Raw genomic sequence first — 27,204 nt, 5'->3', positions numbered from 1 at the left:
TACTCATTTTAAAACTCTTTGGTGTTTATAAATAGGTTCTCCCAATCCACTACAAACTGGCTTTTGTCCTCATCACGGTAGTGAAATGATCTTTCTCAGATCATTAAAAAACTCTAAATCCTTTACACAAAACAGGCTTTATGTTATTTAATCTTTGACATCCAATAATCACTGACCAAATGCAATGCATCAGGCCTTGAGGTTGTAAAAATGAACCGAGATGATTCTCACCTTTAAAGACCTCACAATCTATTGAATTCAATCCTCTGCTGAAAGAAGAAAATAATAAAAAGAAAAAATAAAGAACTCACAATCCAGTGGGATAGTTATTTATATATTCTATTTGTAATAATATGGTTAAGTGTCAAGCAAGGATCATATCCCATTTACCTTTGCATCCCATGTACCTAGTACCTACGGAGTGGAAAACCTGCAGCCCCAAGACCACATGTGGCTAACCAGATCCCTAAATGTGGCCCCTCAATCAAATCCAAACTTCACAGAACAGATCCCTTCATTAACCCTTTGCACTCGGATGTCAAGTGTGACTTGACACGGTTAGCAAAAATTATAGAGATTAAAATTACTCTTTGAATGTATCAATAATTTGAAATATAAAAAAATCCAAATAAGTTTGTATGAAAAGAAACTCCAGTTTTTTATTCTACTGCCGCGCTTTGTAAAATTAAAAAATTAAAAAATTAATTTTTTAATTTAAAAAATTATTTAAAAATTTAAATCCCAAGTAGAATAAAGGAATCGAGAAAAAAGCAAGCGAGTGCAAAGTTAAAAGTATTTGTTCGGTAAAATTTGGATTCAAAGGTCACATGTACTAAGTACCTAGTATATTAGCTGAGTGAATGGAGGCAATTTAACACAGGTTCAATTAATTTGCCTCCTTTCCACCTCAAAATATGTATAGTGTTACCATTCCTCCTATCTTAGAGAAAGATCATGCCTTCCAAAGATAACCCATCCCATGTACCTTTGATTCCAGATATTTCCTTATTCAGTTGGGGGAAGATGATGAAATGTTTTGGAATTAGATAGTGGTGATGGTTGTACAACTTTGTGAACTACACTAAGAATCACTGAATTATATACTTTAAAAGAAAAAATTTTATGGTAGGCAAATTTGATCTCATTTTTTAAAGAAAAGGATTGGTGAGTCTTCACAGGTAAGCTAAGTCAAGGGCCATTCATACTGGAGTAAGCAGTTTTGTGTTTTGTTATATCTAGTTCCGCTTATTTATTTTCTGTCTCATTCCTCTAATAATTAGGAGCTGCAAAGGCTATGTTTTAACTACTAGTAAATCCAGGCAAATGTAAAAGTCCACCCAAGGTGAACATCCTTCCTTAGTTCATGTTCAAGACCCTTGTCAAATACAAAACAATGGTTAGAAAACATTATCAAATTATTGAATCACTTCTCACCATAAGGTATTTTTTCTCCTCTTGATCCTGACACATTGAAATGGCATCTTGAGGTGGAATCATATTCCAAAGCCCATCACTCCCCAAGATAATATACTTGTGCTTCTGGGGGTCAAGAGTGTGGACACTTGTGTCTGGTTCAGGTGACACCACAAACTCACCACTGAAGAAATCATAGCTCCACAAATCACCTGAGGGAAGAGAGTAGAAGAAGGAAGTAGTTATTTGGAAGCTAATAGTGTATCATCACAGCGACAGAATAAAGGACAAAATCTATACAATTCATCTCAATAGATGCAGAAAAGCAGTTGGTAACAATCAAAATCCATTCATGATAAAAATTTTTATTCCTAGCAAACTCGGGGGAAAAAAGACTCAATTAACCTGATAAAGAATATCCATCAGTAATCTATAACAAATATCTTACTTAAAGGTAAAATGTTAAAAGTATTCCTTTTAAAATGAAAGAGTAAGAAAACTGTGCTTTGTATCATTACTTCTCTTTGAGTATTATACTGGGTGTTTCCCAGTACAGTAAGATAATAAAAATAAATAAGACAGATGAATTGGAAAAGAGAAAACAGAATAGGAAACTTTAGCGAGGTTGTTAAATATTATACAAACCCAACATATAAAAGTCAACTGTATTTCTATACAGTAGCAATAGAAAATACAAATTTTTAAACAATCCCATTTACAACAGGAATAAATTTAATAAAAGGTAAATAAGTCTTTTATAGAGAAGATTAGATTCTAAAACACTGAAAGATTATCTAAATGGAGAAATCAACCAGATTCATAGATAACATAATATTAGACTTAATATTATAAAGACATCAATTCCTCCCAAAATACTCTACAAAGTCAATGTAATTCCAACCAAAATACCAAAAGGAGTTTTGTAGAGTTTGACAAGCTGATTCTAAAATGTGTAGGGAAAAAGCAAAGGGCTAGGATTAACCAAGATAATTTTGAAGACCAAGGACAAGATGAGGGAAAACTCCTATAAATAGGAATACCAATGGCTATCTGAAAACCTCCTGTTAATTTCTAGGTCCTGAAGTGCCTACATGAAAACTTACAGAATTAAGTGCCAATCACTTGGAAGAAAATTCCAGAGATAATGAGCACTTTTATGTTTTCAACCTACTACATGACCAATCTTTGGAGAGCAATAGTTCTCTCCCGTTTCAGTAAGCCAGAAAAAGAAAGTACTTACATATCTTCCTCATTGATTCAGGTGCACATAAAACAATGCCTTAAACTTCTGCCTTTTAGACCTATTAGATAAACCTCAAAATGTTCAACAGAAAAAAACTTTTAGTTGACTTGGGCCATCAAAAAGATCAATAAGGCCGGGCGCTGTGGCTCACGCCTGTAATCCTAGCTCTTGGGAGGCCGAGGCGGGCGGATTGCTCAAGGTCAGGAGTTCGAAACCAGCCTGAGCAAGAGCGAGACCCCGTCTCTACTATAAAATAGAAAGAAATTAATTGGCCAACTGATATATATATAAAAAAATTAGCCGGGCATGGTGGCGCATGCCTGTAGTCCCAGCTACTCGGGAGGCTGAGGCAGAAGGATCACTCGAGCCCAGGAGTTTGAGGTTGCTGTGAGCGAGGCTGACGCCACGGCACTCACTCTAGCCTGGGCAACAAAGCGAGACTCTGTCTCAAAAAAAAAAAATATAAAAAAAAAAAAAAAAAAAAAGATCAATAAAACTGAAATAGAAGAAAAAAACAAATATAGAAACCATCTACTCTTCTGTAATACATAAGACAATGTAAGTGCAAATTTTTTACCTCCCAAAAAGTGAGGAAGAGACAAAAAGAAGAAAACATTAATTTCTGCCTCTTTTGTTTGTTGTGGGGTACTCAGGTGACAGGCCTAAATTAAAAGCAAAAGGTTTTCAGACAAGAGAGTAAACAGCTTTTGCTCCCTTTCCATAGGTCAGACCTTTTGTTAAACAACAGAGAAAGCTTTTTGTCTTTTCCCTTCCTTATTTACTTCCGCCTTAGCTCCTATCAGAAATATTCAAACATGCTCAGAGTCCAAGGAAAGAACAATTCAAATCAATTAATCCACTCTAAAATAGCAAAATCACTGCTAACCAGCCTCTTCAAAGAGGCAATTCAACCTTCAGAGTAGCAAAAGGAACAGGAGACCACTAAAAGCTTATAATCCAGGGCAGCTCACAAAGACACATTTACTTCTTTATACCAGCAAAACAAAGTTCCCGGGTTGATGGAATAATAAAAATGAACATGAAGACAGTAAGACAAATATTAATATTAAGGCAGCACTTACAGAGTTCATAAGTGATGCCCAAAACGTTCAAAATTTGCCCTATTATTTCGGCCTTTTGAATATGTAATACATTCACATGGTACAAAAATCAAGATACAAAAGGGTACACAGTGAAAATTCTCCCTTCCCATTCTTCCCAGTTGTCCACACAGGAAACAACTATTATTCTTATGTTCTTATCCTTCTGGTGATGTCTATATGTATACAAGCATATATGCACACTACTTTGATGAAACTATCCTCTCAAGTTTCCAACTCTTTTACGGACAACTCCCAAATCACTAGTCTCCAATATTTCAGCTAATCTCTTTCTTTCTTTCTCACTAAATCTCAATACATTTCAAGAAGAAAGGTTCATTTCCTCTAAATTTCTGAAACTCTGCATTTTGATTTTGATTAAGATTGCACTGAACCTAAAGATCAGTTTGGGGAGAAATGCCATCTTAATATTTTAACTCCCAATCCAAGAATATGGTATATCTCTATTTAGGTTTTCTTTGATTTCTTTCATCAGCATTTTATAGTTTCCCCCCCATACAAATCTTGAGTGTATTTTGTTATAATTATACCTAAGTATTTCATGGGTTTTTGGTGCAATATAAATGATACTATTTAAATTTCACTTGGAATTGTTTGTTTCTAGTACATAAACATATGATAGGCTGGTCCAAGTGCAGTGGTGTTTACAACTAACTGATCACAACCAATTACAGATTCCTTTGTTCCTTCTCCACTCCCACTGCTTCACTTGAGTAGCCTTAAAAAAAAAAAAAAAAAAAAAAAAAAAAACATACGATAAACTATGTATGATGAATTTGGATCTGTGACCTTGCTGAATTCACGTATTAATTCTAATAGCTTTTTTGGAGATCCTCTGGGATTTTTTATGCAGATAATGTTGTCTGTGAATAGAGATGGTTTTAGTTATTTGCTGAACCATCTGAGATTAGGTTACAGATTCAAAAAACATTTCACCTCAACACTTCAGCATTCATCTCCTAAGCATGAGGATGACCTATATAACTACAGTCAGGACATTTCAAATTGCCCCACTACTATATAATATAAAGTACATGTTCAATCTCCCCAATTCTCCCAATAATGCATTTTTAATATCCAGGTCCATTCAATGGTTATTCATTGCATATAGTTGTGGTTTTTAGTTGTTTCTAACCCTAAACAGTTGCCTAGGGTTTTTTTTGCTTTTATCATTCGTGGTATTGACAATTGTGAATGGTTCAGGCCAGTTGTTTTGCAGAATGACCATTAACTTGGATTTGTCTGGTTGTTTCCTCATATTCTCATGCTATATATAAGGGTTTGTATTCAGGTTAAACTTTTTCTGTTTTGTGAGACAGGGTCTTACAAAAGACTCTTACACTCTAGCCCCCTTGCCTGGGCTAGAGTGCAATGGCATCATCATAGCTCACTGCAACCTCAAACTCCTGGGCTCATGTGATACGTCAATCTTTTTGGAGGTGCCATAATGTTAATACGACATTGCGGGAGTTGGGTTCTTCTCAGAATATCTTAATGAGGAGAGATAGTGTGTCAATCTATCCTATTATTGGCAATGCCAAGTTTAGTCATTTTGTATAAATGCTGTCTACTGGCACTGTAAAGGCGCCTTTTTCTGTTTGTAACTGATGAGTAATCTGTAAGGTGACACTTCAAGGAAGTGTTATATCAAAAATATGCCATATTTTATTTGATGATTCTTGTATGTATCAATTATTAAACTGATGACAGAATTAGAACATTCTAACTACATTTATTAGTTGAGAGTATTTTTTAAAGAACAGCTTTCCATTCCTCTATCTACCTCTTTATAATCTTTTAGTATCAGTATAGACTTACGGATTTTTTCACTCAATATGTTTTAGCTTATTCCTGTTATAATTTGTTTTGATGCTCAACTTGCTTCAAATCTGCCAGTAAATGTCCCTAGGATCTGAACTTTCAACAAACTCACCAGATGATTCATATTCATAACCAGTTCCTTTAGTTTATTTATTTATTTATTTTTGAGACAGAGTCTCACTCTGTTGCCCAGGCTAGAGTGCCGTGGCGTTAGCCTAGCTCACAGCAACCTCAAACTCCTGGGCTCAAGCCATCTTCCTGCCTCAGCCTCCTAAGTAGCTGGAACTACAGGCATACGCTATCATGCCTGGCTAATTTTTTCTATTTTTAGTAGATACAGGGTCTGCTCTGGCTCAGGCTGGTCTTAAACTCCTGAGCTCAAGAGATCCTCCTGCCTTGGCCTCCCAGAGTGCTAGTTAAGATTACAGGCATGAGCAACTACACCTGACCCAGTTCCCTTATTTTACCAGTTCAAAAAGTTTACATGGCTTTATCCAAGATCAAATAACTAGTAAGGATCAGAATTGGGTCTTTAAGAATTTTTACTATTGGTCTAGTTTTTGTACACCAAAATAGGATCACAGAATGTCATGTTTATAGGTTCTGAAGGGAGGTGCCTTGGGACATTGGCAGAAAGAGCCTGCTTAATGTCCATTTCCCCTTTTTCCTGAATAGAGGGAACTTAAAAGGACTTCAGAAAAGAGATCTTTCTTCTGGTTCCAGTAAACTCTTCTCTGCTTGTTCCAGTGGCATATGGAAGCCAGAAGTACACAGGACACAGAGTGGTCTTTACCCCCAGGAAATTTCAGCACCATCATCCTGACCCCCCTGCAATCTCTGAGTGGCTTCCCATGAAGAGTTTCCCAACATTAATCCTCTCTAATACATTCTCAAAACTGCAATTAAAATCATCTCCTTAAAACACAAATGTAGGGGTGAGTGCAGTGACTCACACCTGTAATCCTAGCACTCTCGGAGGCCGAGGTGGGAGGATTGCTTGAGCTTAGAAGTTGAGACCAACCTGAGCAAGAAAGACCCTGTCTCTACTAAAAATAGAAAAAAATGAGCCAGGTGTGGTGGCTTGTAGTCCCAGCTACTTGTGAGGCTGAGGCAGGAGGATCGCTTGAGCCCAGAAGTTTGAGGTTGCTGTGAGTTATGATGACACCAGGGCGACAGAGCAAAAGCAAAAACCAAAACCAAGGCCAGGCGCGGTGGCTCACGCCTGTAATCCTAGCTCTCTGGGAGGCTGAGGCGGGCGGATTGCTCAAGGTCAGGAGTTCAAAACCAGCCTGAGCAAGAGCGAGACCCCATCTCTACTATAAATAGAAAGAAATTAATTGGCCAACTGATACAGCTATAAAAAAAAAAAACTAGCCAGGCATGGTGGCGCATGCCTGTAGTCCCAGCTACTTGGGAGGCTGAGGCAGGAGGATCGCTTGAGCCCAGGAGTTTGAGGCTGCTGTGAGCTAGGCTGATGCCACGGCACTCACTCTAGCCTGGACAACAAAGTGAGACTCTGTCTCAAAAAAAAAAAAAAAAAAAAACCAAAACCAAAACCACAAATATAGGATGGATGGTAGCGATGGCTGCACTATGGTATAAATATATAATACTTAATACCAGTGAACTATACATTTAAAATGGTAAGATGGTAAGTTATGTATATGTTATGTATATTTTATCACAATTTTTAAAAACATAAATTATGTTCCCCACTCCAACTCTATAATAGTTTACTACAGTTAAGACAAAGATACAATTCTTTACCATAGCCAGTAAGATGTAGTATTTCTCATTTTATTCCCACATCTCTATTCCAGCTACACTGGACTTCAGAGTCCCTTACATAACCACACATCTTCCTAGCACTGAGCTTTTCAAAAATGCTGTTTTCTGTGCCTAACATACCCTTTCTTCCTCTCTTCTAGTAATTCTTCAGATCTCAGTTCAAATATCCCTTCTCTGGCCTCTCTGGCTTAGTAAAATATCCCTAATTTTAAGGGTTTTTAAAAATAATTTTTATTTATTTATTTTATTTTTTATTTTATTTCAGCATATTATGGGGGTACAAATGTTAAGGTTACATATATTGCCCATGCCTCCCTCGCCCCTCAAGTTCTTATTAGTACATACATAAGTAAAAAGTCAAAAATTTTCAGTTCTTTTTGTGATTATGAGATGAATATTGTTCCTCTTCCCTAGACTATAAGCTCCACGAGGGCAAAAATTATGTACTTTGACATACAGTACAGAGCTTCACAAATATTGCACTCAAAAAATATCTATTCAAGGCCGGGCGCTGTGGCTCACGCCTGTAATCCTAGCTCTTGGGAGGCCGAGGCGGGCGGATTGCTCAAGGTCAGGAGTTCAAAACCAGCCTGAGCAAGAGCGAGACCCCGTCTCTACTATAAATAGAAAGAAATTAATTGGCCAACTGATATATATATAAAAAAATTAGCCGGGCATGGTGGCGCATGCCTGTAGTCCCAGCTACCCAGGAGGCTGAGGCAGAAGGATCGCTCGAGCCCAGGAGTTTGAGGTTGCTGTGAGCTAGGCTGACGCCATGGCACTCACTCTAGCCTGGGCAACAAAGCGAGACTCTGTCTCAAAAAAAAAAAAAAAAAAAAAAAAATCTATTCAATGAATAAATGATTTGCAATATTCAAGTGCAATTACATCAGGCAGCCACTAGAAGGCACCTTTGCTACATTTGTACTGATTACCAATGCCAATAGGGTACCACCAATTGTGGTAATGAGACTTCTCTTTTCCCAAAAGCTAAGAAAAATAACCATAAAACCGTTAGTATGATGCTACATACTGGCAACATGATATAATGGAAAAGAGTTTATATTCTTAAATTGGAAAAAGTTGTACTCAAATGCCAACAATGTAGACTTGGTCAATTTACTAGATCTGCTAAGGAAGTTTATTAACTGATACACTGGAAATAATTCCTACCTTCCCATGATTTTATAAAGTATAAAAATGAAATAACATGTAAAACACTTCTATAGTAGCTAGCACACCAAAAAAATCCCACTCAATTTGTTTTCTTTCTTCTACAATATGATTTTAGGACCATGTTCAATTTGGTCACCCTCCTCTGGATGTATTTTTAAGTACAAAGCATAGTGGCATAACCACTTCCTTATTCTGAATATTCTACTATTACTGCATTCTAAAACTGCATTATTTTTTGTGGCTGAGTTACATTTAACACTGTTGGATTATATTATGCTTATGACTAACCAACTACAAAAACATCCCTAGTTCTTTTTCATATGAAATGCTGCTATGAAAGCAGGTATCTTCCAAACATTGTTAATGTTCTGTACTTAAACCTCATTAGTGAGGTTAATTACGATCATCCAAAGTGTTGCCTGACTCCTCTACTGCCTACGTACTATTTTTTCTTCCTTCCAACTAAAAAAGTCTGTGAAGAGACACTTCAAGACAATGTTAATATCCTGCTGCCTAAGAACTTTTGAATATTTGTGTAATATACAAAATCAAGAACTGTACACTCTATTTCTTTCCCCAGCTAGTTAACAAATGTGAAAAAAAGCTATGGACCAAACACAGGATCACATATATCAAGATTTCTCCCTCCAAATACACACTAATCTATTAATCAATACCAAAGGTGTTCTACAAGGGAATTCACCTAATGCTGCCATTATCCAGTCTCTGTTTCCTGGCTCTTATACCACCCCAATAAAAACCAACAGGGTATGTAATAGAAAAATGACCTCATAAGCAGTTCTTAAGAAAAATATCTGGAGATATGAGCTCAATTAGCCAACAATGTAATATGACTACTGAAAGCTAACAACAGTCAGGATTACAGGACTCTATTAGTAGAGATAAAACTAAATATTTCCACGGTACTTCAAAATGGTCAGACCACATTTTGCAGTGTCCTCAATTTTGGAACCACATTTATTGAAGGAAAAATCTAGAGGGACATGGCAAGTATAATGAAGGATCTGAAATTAGCAGAGGAGAGACTAGAGACAGGTCAACCAATTTTAAATAGATAAATAATTGTCATTATGCAACAGGCAAAATAAGCACACTGCCCTGTTTTGTTTCAGCACACAAAACGAAGGCCAAATATCTGAAAGATTCACGGAGGCAGATTTTTAACTCACAATAAACAATTAGAGTTGTTCAATAAAGTAAAGAGTTTGTACTTTGAAACATTCAGGTTACTGAAAACATTCAAGCAGGAACTGAATTACTTGTCTGAATTACTCTAGAGTATCACTGGACTGAGCTGGAATGTCTGTGCCAGAAAAACCAGCTGATTTTCCTGCTGCCTCTTACCACTCCTTCTCCTTTTCTTCCTCTACACAATCACTTAAGGATTTCAAGGTTTATTTGAAATGCTTGGCACACACACTCATGTATACAAAATAACCCAGTATTTACTTTTCTAAGTTGAAGGTTCACTTTACTTTTAAACCTGGAGTAAGATCCTGCCCTCAGTCCAATGAATTCTTCATAAAAAAACCCTTTCTGCTATAAATGGCAGTAGTCAATCCAAAATTTTACCATCTATCTGAAATGTAAGTAATAGCTTATCACCTTCCCTGCTTTTTCCTTTCTAACAATTGGAAGAACAATTGTATCAAATGCTTATACTATGAATGAATGACCTGGGTCACTTGGACAGCCTCTATTTCTACAATCTATTAAAATATATAAAGTGCCTAGAATATTGCAACAAGCCTCTAAGTGATATCCTTGCCTCCAATTTTATTTTCCTACAACTTTAGCTATGTAGCAGCCAAAGTGATCCTTTTAAAACAAATGGGATCTTGTCATTGCCCTACTTTAACAATAGCTAACATTTATAGAGCCCTTACTAGGTGCCAGGCATTATTCTAAGTACTTTACATGTATTAGGTCATCCAATACTCACAGCAGTATGAGGTAGGTACCTGCTATGGTTTGAATGTTTGTCCCCTCCAAAAACCTCTGCTGAAATTTAATTGACATTGCAGCAGTATCAGGAAGTGGGACCTTTAAGAGGTGATTAGGCCATGAGAAATGCACCCCCATAGGTGGGATTGGTGCCATTATAAAAGGGCAAGTCCAGCCCTGTCTTGCTCTCTCACCCTCTTTCCTTTGGCCATGTGATAATACAACAAGAAGACCTTTGCCAGATGCCAGCACCCGGATACTGGACTTCCCAGCCTTCAAAACTGTGAGCCTATAAATTTTTCTTCATTATAAAGTACCCAGTATCAGACAGTCTGTTATAGCAAAAAAAAAACAAAAAAAAAACAGACTAAAAGAATAGCATTATCAAGCCCTATTTTACAGATGAAAAATTGTGTCACAAAATATTAAGTAATATGCTCAAGTTTACACAATAACAAACAGCATGGGGAATGGAACCTAGGCATTTTGGCTTCAAAATTCATCTCTTACCTACTATGGTATATTTTCTCTCCTACTTTTCAATATCTTCTCAAAAATATTTAAAATAAAAACCAAGGCCAGGCGTGGTGGCTCACGCCTGTAATCCTAGCACTCTGGGAGGCTGAGGTGGGTGGATTGCTCGAGGTCAGGAGTTCGAAACCAGCCTGAGCAAGAGTAAGACCCCGTCTCTACTATAAATAGAAATTAATTGCCCAACTAATATATATAGAAAAAATTAGCCGGGCATGGTGGTGCATGCCTGTAGTCCCAGCTACTCGGGAGGCTGAGGCAGCAGGATTGCTTGAGCCCAAGAGTCTGAGGTTGCTGTGAACTAGGCTAACACCACAGCACTCACTCTAGCCTGGGCAACAAAGTGAGACTGTCTCAAAAAAATAAATAAAATAAAATCCAAATCTCTTACCATGGTCTAGAAAGACCTGTAGGATTTAGTTCCTGCCCAGCCATGTCTTCAACAAACTCTTTACTTTGGCCTGCATAATCCTTCCTAATCTGTTAAGCGTCCACATGTTCACCCTCATTTTATATCTTTACCTCCCCCCTTTCCCACTGGCTTCACTACCGTTCCTCAAAGACACCAGGTTCTCCCCTTCCTGTATTAAGATACTTTGCTTGCAGACAACAACTTCCAGCTCAGGTTAACTTTAGGCCAAAAGGCAACTTAAAATCAAGTAGCTCAATGAATAGACAAGAAGCTGGAGAACGAGGTATGGAAACAGGAGAGTTCCAAGCAACCAAGAAAGAAAACCCAATTTTATCAATGGGGCAGCTGCTGAAGGAAGCCAATCTCATTAGGATGAATTCATTACAATCATTTTTTTAAAAAAATATTGTCGGCCAGGCATGGTGGCTCACGCCTGTAATCCTAGCACTCTGGGAGGCCGAGGCAGGAGGATAGCTTGAGGTCAGGAGTTCAAGACCAGCCTGAGTAAGAGCAAGACCCCATCTCTACTAAAAATAGAAAGAAATTATTTGGCCAACTAAAAATATATAGATATAGAAAAAATTAGCCGGGCATGGTGGCAAGAAAAAAAAGAATGAATAAATAATATATAATAATTTAAAGTTAAAAAATAAATAAATAAATAAAAATATATAGAAAAAAATTAGCCAGGCATGGTGGCGCATGCCTGTAGTCCCAGCTACTCGGGAGGTTTAGGCAGGGGAGGCTGAGGCAGGAGGATTGTCTGAGCCCAGGAGTTTGAGGTTGCTGTGAGCTAGGCTGACGCCATAGCACTCTAGCCTGGGCAACAGAGCAAGACTGTCTCAAAAAAGAAAAAAAAATTGGCCTTACTAGATTTAAATTTAAAATCCTAGAATAAAGAATCTAGGGCCGGGCGCGGTGGCTCACGCCTGTAATCCTAGCTCTTGGGAGGCCGAGGCGGGCGGATTGCTCGAGGTCAGGAGTTCAAAACCAGCCTGAGCAAGAGCGAGACCCCGTCTCTACTATAAATAGAAAGAAATTAATTGGCCAACTGATATATATATAAAAAAATTAGCCGGGCATGGTGGCTCATGCCTGTAGTCCCAGCTACTCGGGAGGCTGAGGCAGAAGGATCGCTCAAGCCCAGGAGTTTGAGGTTGCTGTGAGCTAGGCTGACGCCACGGCACTCACTCTAGCCTGGACAACAAAGCGAGACTCTGTCTCAAAAAAAAAAAAAGAATCTAATTGGCCTAGTTGGGCTCATATGCCTGACCTTTTATACATTTTATAAAAGGACTCTAAATAGGAATGCTCAAATTAGGATTATTTAGTAAGAAAGATAATTTCCCAAGAGGAAATGAAGGTGTTAATTAATAAGAAGAGAGAATATATGCTGGATACCATTGCTTCCCACAAAAAATCAAATGTCCACCAACTGCCTAAGGACCTTTGCTATGGCTCTGCTGTGATTGCTCTTTTCCTTGACTCCTTTCTTCTCCTTCAGGTCTTACTCAAATACTACCTCCTTAAAGAATGCTCCTTGATCATCCTCTCTAAAGTACACCTCCTCTGCCACCCTCTATCCCTCCCAGAAATTACTGGTATATCACCTTGTTTAATCCTTTTATGACACTTTAAAAAATGATTTTCTCATTTGTTTCTTATCTATTCCCTCCACTAGATTACAGACTCCTCGAAGATTAGGACTATGTAGATTTGATCAAAGATCAATAAGAGACAGTACATAATAGGTAGAATAACTTTTTTTGAGAGACAGGGTTTTACTCTGTCACCCAGGCTGAAATACAGTGGCATGACCATAGCTCCCTACAGCATGACACTCCTGGGCTCAAACGATCATCTTGCCTCAGTCTCCTGAGCAACTAGGACTACAAGCATGAGTCACTGTGCCTGGTTCCAGAATGATCTTTTTAAAAGGTGAATCAGATGTTACTTCTTAGCTTAATATCCTTTAATGCTTCCCATTCCCACTGCAATTAGATGAGAATGCAAATATCTGCCACAAATGAGACCCATTTCCACCTCACCAGTTCCTAGAACATGCCAAGCTCTTTCCCACTTCAGGATCCATGCCTGAAATATTCCTCCAAAAAATCTTCATAAGACTAGCTCCTTTTCAGCTTTCAAATCTCAGCTAAAATAACACTTCCTGAGTCAGACACAGTGGTGTATGCCTGTGGTCCAGCAGGAGGACTGTTTGAGCCTAGGAGTTCAAGGATGTAGTGTGCCATGATTACACCTGTGAACAGTCACTAAACTCCAGCCTGGGCAACATAGCAAGACCTCACCTCTTTTTTTTTTTTTTTCAGACAGAGTCTCACTCTGTTGCTGGGACTAGGGGCTAGAATGCCGTGGTGTCAGCCTAGCTCACAACAACCTCAAACTCCTGGTCTCATGGAATCCTACTGCCTCAGCCTCCTGAGTAGCTGGGACTACAGGCATGCGCCACCATGCCCAGCTAATTTTTTTTGCCATATATTTTTTAGTTGGCCAATTAATTTCTTTCTATTTTTAGTAGAGACAGGGGTCTCACTCTTGCTCAGGCTGCTGGCCAGGAGAAAGTTTTTAAAGTTAATTTGGCAGCAAAAGACTAGGCAATTGGGTCTGCTAACTGGCTGGGTTTGGGGCAGAACCTTAGGGACGTTGAAATTGTCTTCTTTGCTGAGTTGGTTCTTGGGTGGGGGTCGCAATACCAGTTGAGTTGGTTCCTCAGTATGGGCCACTAGTCTCTGTGGGTCAGCATTCCACCAGAATGCAGGAGCTGGAAGATAGCTCAAAAACTGGCAGTTCCAGTGCCCCACCCAACACCTGAGGCATTCAAGAGACTAGAGCCAATCACAGGACCCCAAGACAACACTGCAGCTTGTTGCTTTTGGCAAGAGCCACCTACTGGCAGGGAGGTCAATTCGCATGCCCTTTACAGCGTTTACTAACTCAATCTTAGAGGATGTGTGAGGGACCAAGGAATGGCTATTTAGGGGAGTGCCTACGCCCTCCACCCACACACAGAAAAACTGTGCTACTGTATAAGGACAGAAAGATCCCAGCCTGGGGCCAGAGCATACAAGTATTTAGGCCCCTCCCCCATGAACTCTTTATTTCTTTTATGTATTTCCCACTTTGTGATTATTTCATTTATAAACTTCTTTCTTTATTGCCTGTATCCCCAACCACATGGTTCTACTCCATAAGGGCAAGAGTATATCCTTATTATATCTCCAAAGTGTATTATAATGCCTGGCACCAAGTCAGTATTTAAATATCTATCAGAAGAAAGAAGGTATAAATTTATGTTTATTCAGAGAAATCTCCTTTAGAAAAACTACCCAATCTAGCATAGCCAATGTAACATATCTCAATAGCTATAATTTTCTAAGCCTTCCTTCCAAAACCAGGTAGAGATCAGAAAGATAACTATTTTTATTTTATCATGGACAGCTGACTTTGCTAGCCAAAGGAAAATGAGCTTTGAAGGGTCTTACAAGGAATGTTAAGGGATAAAGATATTTTTAAAAAGTTTTAAGACATGCATATACTTACCTAAGTATAAGATGGAAATTAGCAAAACATTCAATATGACTCATGATCAAAGCACAATTGGCACTGAAATATATACCCTAACCTTCCCTTCAATTATGTTTTTCCCCCCTTTCTTTCAGCAAATAATATTCATTCATTCATTTTTTTTTTTTTTTTTTTAAGACTAGTCAAGTGCAGTAGTGAGGAGGGGGGAAAGTAGTAGAACAAGGAGTTCAATCTGTAACTGACTGTGAACAATCACGTGAGATAACTCACTACCTTTGGACCAGCCCATTCATTCATTTTTGAGATGGGATCTCACTATGTTGCCCAGGCTGATTTCAAACTCCTGGGCTCAAACAATCCTCCCACCTATGCCTTCCAAATAACTAGGATTACAGGCACATGCCACTATGCCTAGCTCTATTAGGTTTTACAGTATTTAATATAATATCATCGCACCTCTACCCTCACCACATGCCAAGTAAGGGCTTAGTTCTCAGGCTTGTCTCATTTTACCACCATATATTATAGTAAATCCAGTATGATTTCACCAGATATAAGTCCTACTTACCAAGTGCTCTTGCTACTGCCAGAAAAGGAATTTGGTCAATAACTGTGCTCCTTCTAACAGGTCCATTGTGAGTGAGCCGAGGTCGTTTCCAAACTACACGATTCACTCCAGACTTGTTCATCACACTAAAAAATAAATAGAGCTCACATAAATACTCCAAATGATTAAAATGTAAGAACTAAGGTAGCTCAATGCATTAACTAAAAAATGAAATTATATTATCACAAAATAAGGACTTATCTGTTTCAGATATAAAAATACATAAGCCAAAGTTTCTGTTCAAAAAGGAAAGATACAATAGAATAGATTAGGAGAATGTGGAGATTACTTAAGTACGCCAGACAGAACTGAATGGAAATAATGTGCAGAAAAATAAACATAAATACCATGTTAAAAAAAAAAGAGAGAGAGATGACTTAATGACTAAAAAAATTGGGAGGCAGGAAGAAGAGCTTATATAAATGGAGACTGAGACTCATGCCTTTAATCCCAGCATTTTGGGAGGCTGAGGCAGGAGGATGGCTTGAGGCCAGGAGTTCAAGCCTGCAGTAAGCTATGATCAGGCCACTGTACTCCAGCCTGGGCAACAGCCTAAGATCCTGTCTCTAAAAAACAAAAATAAACAAAGTAAATAAATAAATAAATAAATGGAGAGGGATTAAACAGTGATCAGAGAAATTGAAAAGGAAAGGTTATATAGTTCTGAGGGTTTCAGTTGGGGATGGGGAAACACAATAGTACTTCAGTTTCATTAATTAATTTATATATGTATGTATGTATGTACGTATTATTTTATTTATTTATTTGGAGGCACGGTCTTGCTCTCTCACCCTGGCTAGAGTGCAGTGGTATCACCACAGGTCACTGCAACCTCAAACTCCTGACCTCTAGCTATCCTCCTGCCTCAGCCTCCCAGAATGCCAGTACTAAGAATGCAGGCATGAGCCACCACACCCTGCCCACATTTAATATTTCTGATCTGAGAAATGTACAGGAAATACCTCAGAAGAAATATCTATGTATTTAGATAGTTCCGTAATTCGAAGTGTGAAACTAGATTCTGGGAAACAGATCAGCCATACAGATACAGATTTAGGAGTTATAGAGTAAGAAAACCCTCCTGGCTGGGTGTGATGGTGTATACCTATAATCCTAGCACTTTGGGAGGCCAAAGTGAGAGAATCATTTGAGGCCAGGAGCTTGAGATCAGCCTGAACAACACAGAGAACCAATCTCTACAAAAAATAAAATTTAGCCAGACATGGTGGCACACACCTATAGTACCAGCTCTAGGGAAGCTGCGGCAAGGAGGATCCCTTGAGCCCAGGAGTCTGAGGTTACAGTGAGCTATGATGACCCCACTGTACTCTACCCAGGGTGACAGAGTGAGACTCTGCATCAAAAATAAAAAACTTATAATCAAAACATAATAAGCACTCTGGGAGGCCGAGGCGGGCGGATTGCTCAAGGTCAGGAGTTCCAAACCAGCCTGAGCAAGAGCGAGACCCCGTCTCTACTATAAATAGAAAGAAATTAATTGGCCAACTGATATATATAGAAAAAATTAGCCGGGCATGGTGGCACATGCCTGTAGTCCCAGCTACTCGGGAGGCTGAGGCAGAAGGATTGCCTGAGCCCAGGAGTTTGAGGTTGCTGTGAGCTAGGCTGATGCCACGGCACTCTAGCTTGAGCAACAGAGTAAGACTGTCTCAAATAAATAAATAATGGTAATATGACATCCTGGTGTATATATATTATGTTAGTCTCTTATTATTCTTAATAGTTTACTACAGTGACTTTAAGTAGCATGACTTTATCCCTCTAAAACTGATGAACACTGAATATATCTGCACTAAAACTAAAATGACTTTAAGATATGGAAAGTCAAAGATAGAATAGATCATGGTGACCACCTCCAAAGGAATGTCACTATGAAATGTCCTATACCTATGGAGCAGCCACAGCCAATTCTCCTCCATCTTTGGCTTTTTCATCTCTGCTCTAACTTTACAGGAATGAAGACGCTAGAGAGAGGAAAGAATAAATGGAATAAAAGTCCTAAGGGAAGCAAAATAAAGGTATAAAATGTATAAATGAGAAAAGATCACTCTTCCTCTAAGCCAAGAAAAACATGAATATTGAAGAACAGCGTCAATCTTCTTTCTAAAGTAGAAGACGAGTTCATCTGAAGAGGGCAGGCCAGGAGATTTGAATAGCTCTATTTCATGAAACTTCCTACAATGATTCTGCACTACCCAATACAGTAGCCACCAGCCACATGTGGCTACTGAGCACTATAAATGTTGCTAAGGCAAATGAGAAATTGATTTTTAAATTTTATTTAATTTTTTTTATTTAAACAGCCATATGCAGCTAGTGGTGACTATATTGGACAGTGCAATTGAGGAATGAAACAAGTACAGAATGAACTGAAAATATTGTAAATGTTAATTAAGATAGAACAGAAATTCCAAAGAGTTGCTCATTTACCATCTTTTTTGAGAACTAGTTTAATTCTAAGATCCGAAATCAACATGTAGATCATAACAAGAGTTAAAATATCAAAGGCAGTCATTTTGTTATATTATGGTTTCTTCAATGCCGATCCTCAAAAAGCAAACAGCAGAGTAAGGACTAAATCTGCCATTTATAAGAATCTATCTAAGAGTTATGATGAGAAGAGATGTCAACCTTTTGCCTTCATAACATCTTAAAGCCCTATTGTTCTTTCCTAAAACTGCTCCCTAGAAGTTAATGCTTAATACTTGAATAATTACAATAGCTGTTTCCAACATAACTATACCAGGAGCTCTCTTGACATTTAAGGATTTTATGGTCTCTATGTTTCTGAGGAACAAAATATAAATTTAATGGTACTGGTTAAAACACAGGAGGAGTTTTAAATCTAAGATTAAAAAAAAAAACAAAAAACCAAAGCAATGTTATAAAAGAAGCTGCTTTTACTGCTCTCCCTGTTGTTGTTCTGTATGATTAAAAGGCATATAAAAAGGAACAGCCTGACATGCAGAGAGCTGACCGAGCAACAACAGAAGGCTGGAAAAACAGAACACTGGCCAGTTGCCTAGGTTGGGACAGAGGGAAGTGAGGAAATAACTTATAATAAAATGACTCAATTTTTGCAAAAAGATATCTCCTCCTCCCAAATGGCAAAGAGTCTCTGTCCAACTGTCCAGATGGTATTTTAGGTGATTTAAAAAAAAAAAAATCAAAAAACCTTTTTTAAGACGTTATTAAATTTTTAAAAAGTATAATTTTAAAATTCAAGTCAAAAAATAAAGAATAGTTAAGAAAATTGTTTTTTTAAAAGGAAGATTAATGAGAAGGAAATCATGCCTACCAGTATTAAGAATTATAATGAAGTCTCAATTTTAAAAATTATAGTACTAAAAAAATTACCAAGATACAGTTCCATTCAAGTGTCATTCTACAATAAGCAATGTTAACTTATAACAGAGCTGACATACCATGTTTATCTTAATCAGAGAAACAGTGCAAGAAGAGGGTAAATTCCCACTGAAGAAGGGTTTTAAGCCTGCTACTCAGCAAGGAAAAGATATATAATTGTTCAAGTGGGTACTAGTAGTCATCTAGAAAAAAACATTAACTTGTATCTCTACTACACAGCTTAGATTTTAAAATTTCAGAGGGACTGAATATTAAAATATAAAGGATGAAATCATACAAGTGTTAGGTAAGTGGTTCTCAAAACGTGGTTCTAGTCTCCTGGGGTATTGCCAGAACTTTTTTGAGGTAGTCTGCAAAGTCAAATTGTTTTTGTAATAATACTAAGACCATTTATATACAGTAGAATTTTGAGAGACTGCATGATTGGATATGATACTGTAGAATAAAATATTTCAATATTTGGAAGATCTGCATAACTCAGTGAACCAATATATTCCAAAACAAAAATGCATATATTACAAAATCATGCATGGGAGCTACATACTATATGATTCCAACTATATGACATTCTGGAAAAGGCAAAACTATTGGAGACAGTAAAAATATCAGTAGTTGCCAGGAATAAAGGAAGAAGGATTAAAAGGCAGAGCACAGAGGATTTTCAAGGTAGTGAAACTACTTGGCATGATGCTATGATGGTGGATACATGTTATTATGTATTTGTCAAAACCCATAAAATGTACAATACCCAGAATGAACCCTAATGTAAACTATGGACACTGGGTAACAATAATATGTCAAGGCCAGGTATGGTGGCTCGTGCTTGTAATCCTAGTACTCTGGGAGGCCGAGGCTGGAGGATCGCTCAAGGTTAGGAGTTCAAAACAAGCCTGAACAAGAGTGAGACCCCATCCCTACTAAAAATAGAAAGAAATTAGTTGGCCAACTAAAAATATATAGAAAAAATTAGCTGGGTATGGTGGCACATGCCTGTAGTCCAAGCTACTCGGGAGGCTGAGGCCAAAGGATTACTTGAGCCCAGGAGTTTGAGGTTGCTGTGAGCTAGGCTGATGCCACGGCACTCTAGCCCAGACAACAGAGTGAGACTCTGTCTCAATAAAAAAAAAAAAAAAAAAAAAAGACAAACTGAAAACAATACCCAAAACTCACATCACATACATTACACTAATTTCTTTAGTGTATAGGTAGCTCCTACACATTAATGTGTAAAAAAAGGCTAACAACATTCTCCAAAAATGAACAGAGAATATTAAAAAAAAAGAGGAAATACAAATGGCTCCTACACATAAAAAAAGATATTCAACTTTTTTTTTTTTGAGACAGAGTCTCACTTTATTGCCCAGGCTATAGTGAGTGCTATGGCGTCAGTCTAGCTCACAGCAACCTCAAACTCCTGGCTCAAGCAATCCTCCTGCCTCAGCCTCCCAAGTAGCTGGGACTACAGGCATTCGCCACCATGCCCGGCTAATTTTCTGTATATATATATTAGTTGGCCAATTAATTTCTTTCTATTTATAGTAGAGACGGGGTCTCGCTCTTGCTCAGGCTGGTTTCGAACTCCTGACCTTGAGCAATCTGCCTGCTTCGGCCTCCCAGAGAGCTAGGATTACAGGCGTGAGCCACCGCGCCCGGCCGATATTCAACCTTTTTCATAAGATAAATTCCAATTAAAACATCACTGAAAAAAAAAAAAAAAAAAATCACTGAAATGTCTTTTTAACCTGAAGTTGGATATGATCAAAAAGTTCTACAACTATCTTGTCAAACGGATTCATATACATTGATGGTAAAAGTGTAAATTGGTACAAACCCTATGGAGATAAACAGTTATCAAAATCAAAACAACATTCCTCTTTGACCCAGCAATTCCACTTCTCAGAAATGATACTACAAATATATTTGTAGGTGTACAAAAACATGCATATGCAGGATCTTTCCTTTTATAGCAGTATTTGCAGTAACAAAAAAACTAGAAATAAATACCCTTCAACAGGAAACTAGTTAAATACATGATGGTATTATCTGTACATGATACAGCTTCATCTTATATTTGACTGTATATAAATCTCTCTATTGAATGACGTACAGTAATACTGTACTTACTGGCCCGTAAGTGAAGCAACACCAGATGGCCTGTGTGAAAGCAGTAGCTGAAAGACATTTCATGATATCTCCTGTGTTTTTATTTTCATTTTTTTAAGAGATAGAGTTTCACTATGCTGGACTTGAAATCCCAGGCTCAATTGATCCTCTCATGCCTGTCTCCTAGGTGGCTGGGACTTAGGTCCAACATATCCTCTTTTTATGCTATTTGAATTTTAACCAAATTAATGTCACCATTTAAAAAAATAAACATATACATAAACTCTCCACTCCAAATATTGTAAACATTTAGAATCTTTCCATTTTATTCCCATGTCTCTGCATAGCTAACACTACAAAAATAACTTTACAACCTGCTTTTTGTGATCCAATAAGCATTTCCCTTTATCATTAAAAAATTGTAACATAGGCTGGGCACAGTGGCTCACGCCTGTAACCCTAGCACTCTGGGAGGCCGAGGCAGGTGCATTGCTTGAGGTCAGGAATTTGAAACCAGCCTGAGGAAGAGCAAGACCCTGTTTCTACTATAAATAGAAAGAAATTAATTGCCCAACTAATATATATAGAAAAAATTAGCCAGGCATGGTGGTGCGTGCCTGTAGTCCCAGCTACTCAGGAGGCTGAGGCAGTAGGATCACTTGAGCCCAGGAGTTTGAGGTTGCTGTGAGCTAGGCTGATGCCTCAGTACTCACTCTAGCCTGGACAACAAAGCGAGACTCTGTCTCAAAAAAAAAAAAAAAAAATTGTTATATATATGGGAATTCATTATACTACTCATCATTACTGAGGTTTGAAATTTTTCAAAACACTAAGATTTTAATAAATTTATCTACAAACATTATTTTCAGTGGCTATACCATATTCAGTATTTTTTTTTTTTTTGAGACAGAGTCTCTCTTTGTTGCCCAGGCCAGAGTGAGTGCCGTGGTGTCAGCCTAGCTCACAGCAACCTCAAACTCCTGGGCTCAAGCGATCCTGCTGCCTCAGCCTCCCGAGTAGCTGGGACTCCAAGCACGTGCCACCATGCCCGGCTAATTTTTTCTATATATAATAGTTGGCCAATTAAGTTCTTTCTATTTATAGTAGAGACGGGGTCTCGCTTTGCTCAGGCTGGTTTCGAACTCCTGACCTTGAGCAATCCACCCGCCTCGGCCTCCCAGAGTGCTAGGATTACAGGAGTGAGCCACCGCGCCCGGCCCATATTCAGTATTATGAATATGTACTAAATATACTTAACCATTCTCCAGCTGTTGGGCCTGCAAGTTACTTCCAGCCTTTCACAGTCATTAAGCAGTGCTGCAATCAATAACTCTATTCAAATATTTTTGTCCACATTTCAGATTTCTTCTTCACAAGAGATTCCTGAAATTACTGAGTCAATAAACATTTAAAGCTATTAGTATGTGTTCCCATTTCAACAAAACATTGAGGGGAATCTTTTTGGTTTTTTAGCCTTTGCTAACCCAACAGCAGGAAATGGAGTTTCATTTTAATAATGTTTAACATTTTTTTTCAAATATTTACTATTTTTTTGCATTATTTTTGCTATTCAAACTTCCTTATCTAGTCAGGGGTGGCAGTGCTTTAGTACTTTATTGATTTGATGAACTTATAGTTTAAGGATGTTAATTATTTTCCCCAGTTTGTCACTTCTCTGAAAAAGACCAATTTTGATTTATTATTACTATTTTGGGGGTGGGGGGTAGAGGCAGGGTCTCAACTATGTTACCCAAACTGGTCTCAAACTCCTACCTCAAGCAATCCTCCCACCTTGGCCTCCGAAAGTGCTAAGATTACAGGCATTGGCCACTGCACCCAGCCTCCAATTTTGATTTAATAAAAGCAAAAAAGAGGAGGTAAGTAGTAAAATCATGGGAAGGCTTCTGTTAAGATTATTTAGAAAATATTGGATTCTATCTACTTAACTTGTCTGAGACCCTCAACTTTAAAAAATCAGAATTTGGATAATTTTTTAATTTTCTCATGTTATTCACTCCCTTGATGTTAGAATAATCTTTCGTTTAAGTTGAATCATAAAAATATAATGCTGAAGTCAATTTCAGTTCCTAGTGTACAAACTGCCTACACATTGAGACACTACACTTTGAAACAAAGAACAGAAAATATTGATTGGAAAGGTTTGCAGCAAATCTGAAAACAAAGAAAAAAGCCTAAGGTTAATTCTAACTTAACTCTTTCCCCAAACCAGAATCAAGTGGAATTTGGAACTCTAAGGGCTGTTTAGTTCAGATTCTGAAGGTCATGTGGATCCATATTTATGTGAAAACCTTGTATGTATTGTTCCTTATGGCCCACTGAAATATTATTTCCCTTTAGAGCCATTATTAGAAGTAAAAGTCAATTCATAAAAATGAGATAAATATGAATGCATATGGGTACAACATTAAGCAAAGTAAAAAAACCATAATACTAAGAAAGTAACTTCATTAAAAGGGAAAAGTTAGGTCAGTTTGGTTAGTAAACCATAAAACGACTAAAAAAAAAACCAAGAAAGACAAAACAACTGAATGATTACCTCCCACCAAGTCCTTCAATTCGTTCTCTTTCCTTGGGAAGTTCTGGCTTATGGTCCTGTGTCACCTCCACAGCTCTGACAAAATCATCTTTTGGGTCATCTTGAATTCCGACAACCACTCCAGAGTCACCTACATGAGCTACATACATCTTCATACCCCGTATGATGACCACACTGGCAGTTGTCCCTGATGTGCTAGGAAGACCTGTCATAGTCTTCGGCCATTCCGCTGTAATAAGAAATAAAATATTTTACTTTTCCAGGTATAAACATTAATACAGTGTCAGACAAATGGCAACATATCCTGAATGAGTATGTTAATATTTGAATTAGCATAGGAAAAAATTTAAATACCATGAAAACTACTCAGAAAGGATCATTGTTAATGTATCAATCAATACCTCAATAAAATGTTATAAAAAATGAAATTATAATACACCTAATCAACCAATCCTAAGAGAAACGTATTACAGGATAGATTTACTACTTCCACATAACTTAGTCCTAACTACATTTAGAGGCAAGGATATGTTAAGAGTTTTTATATCACTTAGCCAAACACTTAGCATCTGTTCATTAATCTTTTTTCAAAAAGATTTTCTGAGAAAGTTACTTTTTGAAATAATTATTTTGAATATTCATAACTTAACATTTATTGCGCAATCACTGTATACCAGGTTCTGTAATAAGAGTACATGTACTATCTCAAGCAGTACTTGTAATAAACCTATGAGACATAAGATTATCCCCAATATTTTCATCTTACAGATGAGAAAATCAATACTTTGAATGGTTAAAAAACTTGGCATAACTCAAATATTAAGAGGCAGAATCTCCATATATTCAATTACAACTCCTATATTATTTAATTAAATCCACTGTCATTCAACAATTCTGAAGTATTCTGTAACATTAAACAATTAGGTCATTAAATACGAAATGTCCGATTTCAAACCAAAAGTGCTGTTTATGGGCCAGGCGGGGGCTCACGCCTGTAATCTTAGCACTCTGGGAGGACGAGGCAGGAGGATCACTTAAGGTCAAGAGTTAGAGACCAGCCTGAGCAAGAGCAAGACCCTGTCTCTACTAAAAAAAAAAAAAAAAAAAAAAAAAAAATAGAAATTAGATGGACAACTAAAAATATATATATATGAAAAAAAATTAGCTGGGCATGGTGGCGCATGCCTGTAGTCCCAGCTACTCGGGAGGCTGAGGCAGGAGGATCGCTTGAGTCCAGGAGTTTGAGGTTGCTATGAGCTAGGCTGATGCCATGGCACTCTAGCCCAGGCAACAGAGTGAGACTCTGTTTCAAAAAAATAAATAAATAAAAAATAAAGTATTGTTTATTATATCTCAAAGAAGCAGTATAATTAATCAAAGCATGCGCCTAAACTATTGACACAGTTTTGCCATCTTAACAGTAGCTTGTCCATCTCTGAAGGTTAGCTAAAGAAGAAAAAACACGAAAAAAAAAGAAATTAAAAATTAAAGATTTTGGGCCGGGCGCTGTGGCTCACGCCTGTAATCCTAGCTCTTGGGAGGCCAAGGCGGGCGGATTGCTCAAGGTCAGGAGTTCAAAACCAGCCTGAGCAAGAGCGAGACCCCGTCTCTACTATAAATAGAAAGAAATTAATTGGCCAACTGATATATATATAAAAAATTAGCCGGGCATGGTGGCGCATGCCTGTAGTCCCAGCTACCCGGGAGGCTGAGGCAGAAGGATCACTCGAGCCCAGGAGTTTGAGGTTGCTGTGAGCTAGGCTGACGCCACGGCACTCACTCTAGCCTGGGCAACAAAGTGAGACTCTGTCTCCAAAAAAAAAAAAAAAAAAAAATTAAAGATTTAAAATATATAAATAAGAAATAAAATAATAATAATAATAAAGCAGTGGCCTGTTTATGCCAGCAGTGAAGAAGCCTGGAGAGCAAATGGTGATGACATCGCAAAATGCATCATCTTTCACAGCTTCTTGAGAATTGAATATTTTTCTTTGCAAGAAGTGACCCAAAGCCTGAAAAAAGTGGTAGTCAGTTGGTGCAAGGTTTGGTGAATACAGTGGATGAGAGAGATTTTCCAGTTCTAGCTTCTGTAGCTTGAGCAGCGTTATTTGTGCAATATGCGTTTGAGAAATCCATTTTTCATCACAAGTGACAATACAGTGTAGAAATGGTTTGCTTTTATGTCGTGACAGCAAAGAAAGGCAAGCTTCAAGATGATGTCTCTTCTGATGCTTAATTCATGCAGAACCCATCCTTACTATGCTGATTTGTCTCAAATGATCCAATATTGTTGGAATAATAATGTCAAACCTTGCTGCTAATTCACATGTAGGTTGAGATGGATTCGCTTTCTCTAATGCTTTAAGCTCGTCATTATCCACCTTGGTCTCAGGTGTCCCACATGATTCATTTTCAAGATTAAAATTATCAGAAAGGAAATTCTCAAACCATCGGCATACTGTGCATTCATTAGCCACATCCTTCCCAAACACTTCATTGATATTTCAAGCTGTCTACACTGCATTGGTTCCCCTACGGAACTCATATTTGAATATAACAGGTATTTTTGACTTATCCAAGATTTCACAAAAATTGCTCTAAAAAAATTAGAACGATAATTACAAGCCAAAACATGCATTTGAAAGACTGAGGATGTACCTCTACTATAAAAATAAAACAAGAAGTGTCAACATAAAATGTCAGAGATATCAATCGTCAAACTTAGTATTCAAAGAAATTGGACATTTCATACTTAATAACCTAATACAACTTACAGCTCCTGATGGCAGAATGAATCCAAATACCAATATATTCTCCCCACCAAAATCTCACTGAAAGGACAGAATATAAATATCAGAAAAAGTCCATAGCAGTTGTGAAACACATGAAACAGTCACAAGCAAATATGAGTTGTTCAAAGAAGTTTAAACAAATAGAATTTCTTAGCCACAAAGAAGAACTCTCTATTATATTCAGGCTAACTAGTTCTTTTCTTTACAATGCTACATACTCTGAAAACACATCCTTTGAACCCTAAGGTAACAGCATTTCCCCATTCTATTCCACAGATGAAACCCACCATACAGAACGCCCTGTCACTCACAGCAGAGGGCTACATGGAATATATGAAATAATGACCTTCATAATTGCTGAGAGAAACCAGAATAGGTACCAATATTGATCAAGCTAGAAATTAATTCATACATATATATACATATATAGACATATGCATGTATATGTATAAACGAGAATTATTAGCTATTTGATATAGGAATAAATAAGTTAATGCATGCCAAGCCACAGGCAATAATACCACACATCTAATAAATGATCAATAAAATGTTAGTTCTTGTTGTCATGACCATTATTTAAGGAATGCAAACAGATCATACCCCATGATCAAGTGGAATTTATCCCTGAGATACAAGGATGGTTCAAAACATGCAAGTAAATAAACATGATAAACCAAATTAACAGAATGAAGGATTGAAAAATTATATTGTCACCTCAATAGATGCAGAAAAAGCAATTGAC

General features: G+C 37.6%; 1 protein-coding gene across 1 annotated transcript in view; it reads right to left on the bottom strand.

The window, feature by feature from the left end:
• Positions 1–27,204, bottom strand: part of PPM1D (protein phosphatase, Mg2+/Mn2+ dependent 1D) — a 55,455-nt gene that overhangs the window by 11,342 nt on the left and 16,909 nt on the right. Inside the window, exons 2-4 of the mRNA XM_012775863.3 lie at positions 23,671–23,899; positions 15,585–15,709; positions 1,435–1,625 (exon numbers count right to left, since the gene is read on the bottom strand). Coding sequence (XP_012631317.1) covers positions 1,435–1,625; positions 15,585–15,709; positions 23,671–23,899 — 545 coding nt within the window. The remainder of the gene's footprint in view (positions 1–1,434; positions 1,626–15,584; positions 15,710–23,670; positions 23,900–27,204) is intronic.

Source organism: Microcebus murinus, chromosome 18 (assembly GCF_040939455.1).
Source record: "Microcebus murinus isolate Inina chromosome 18, M.murinus_Inina_mat1.0, whole genome shotgun sequence".
NCBI classification, from domain to species: Eukaryota; Metazoa; Chordata; class Mammalia; order Primates; family Cheirogaleidae; genus Microcebus; species Microcebus murinus.
The sequence above is the reverse complement of the archived record's forward strand: the minus strand, read 5'-3'. Positions and strand labels throughout refer to the sequence as shown.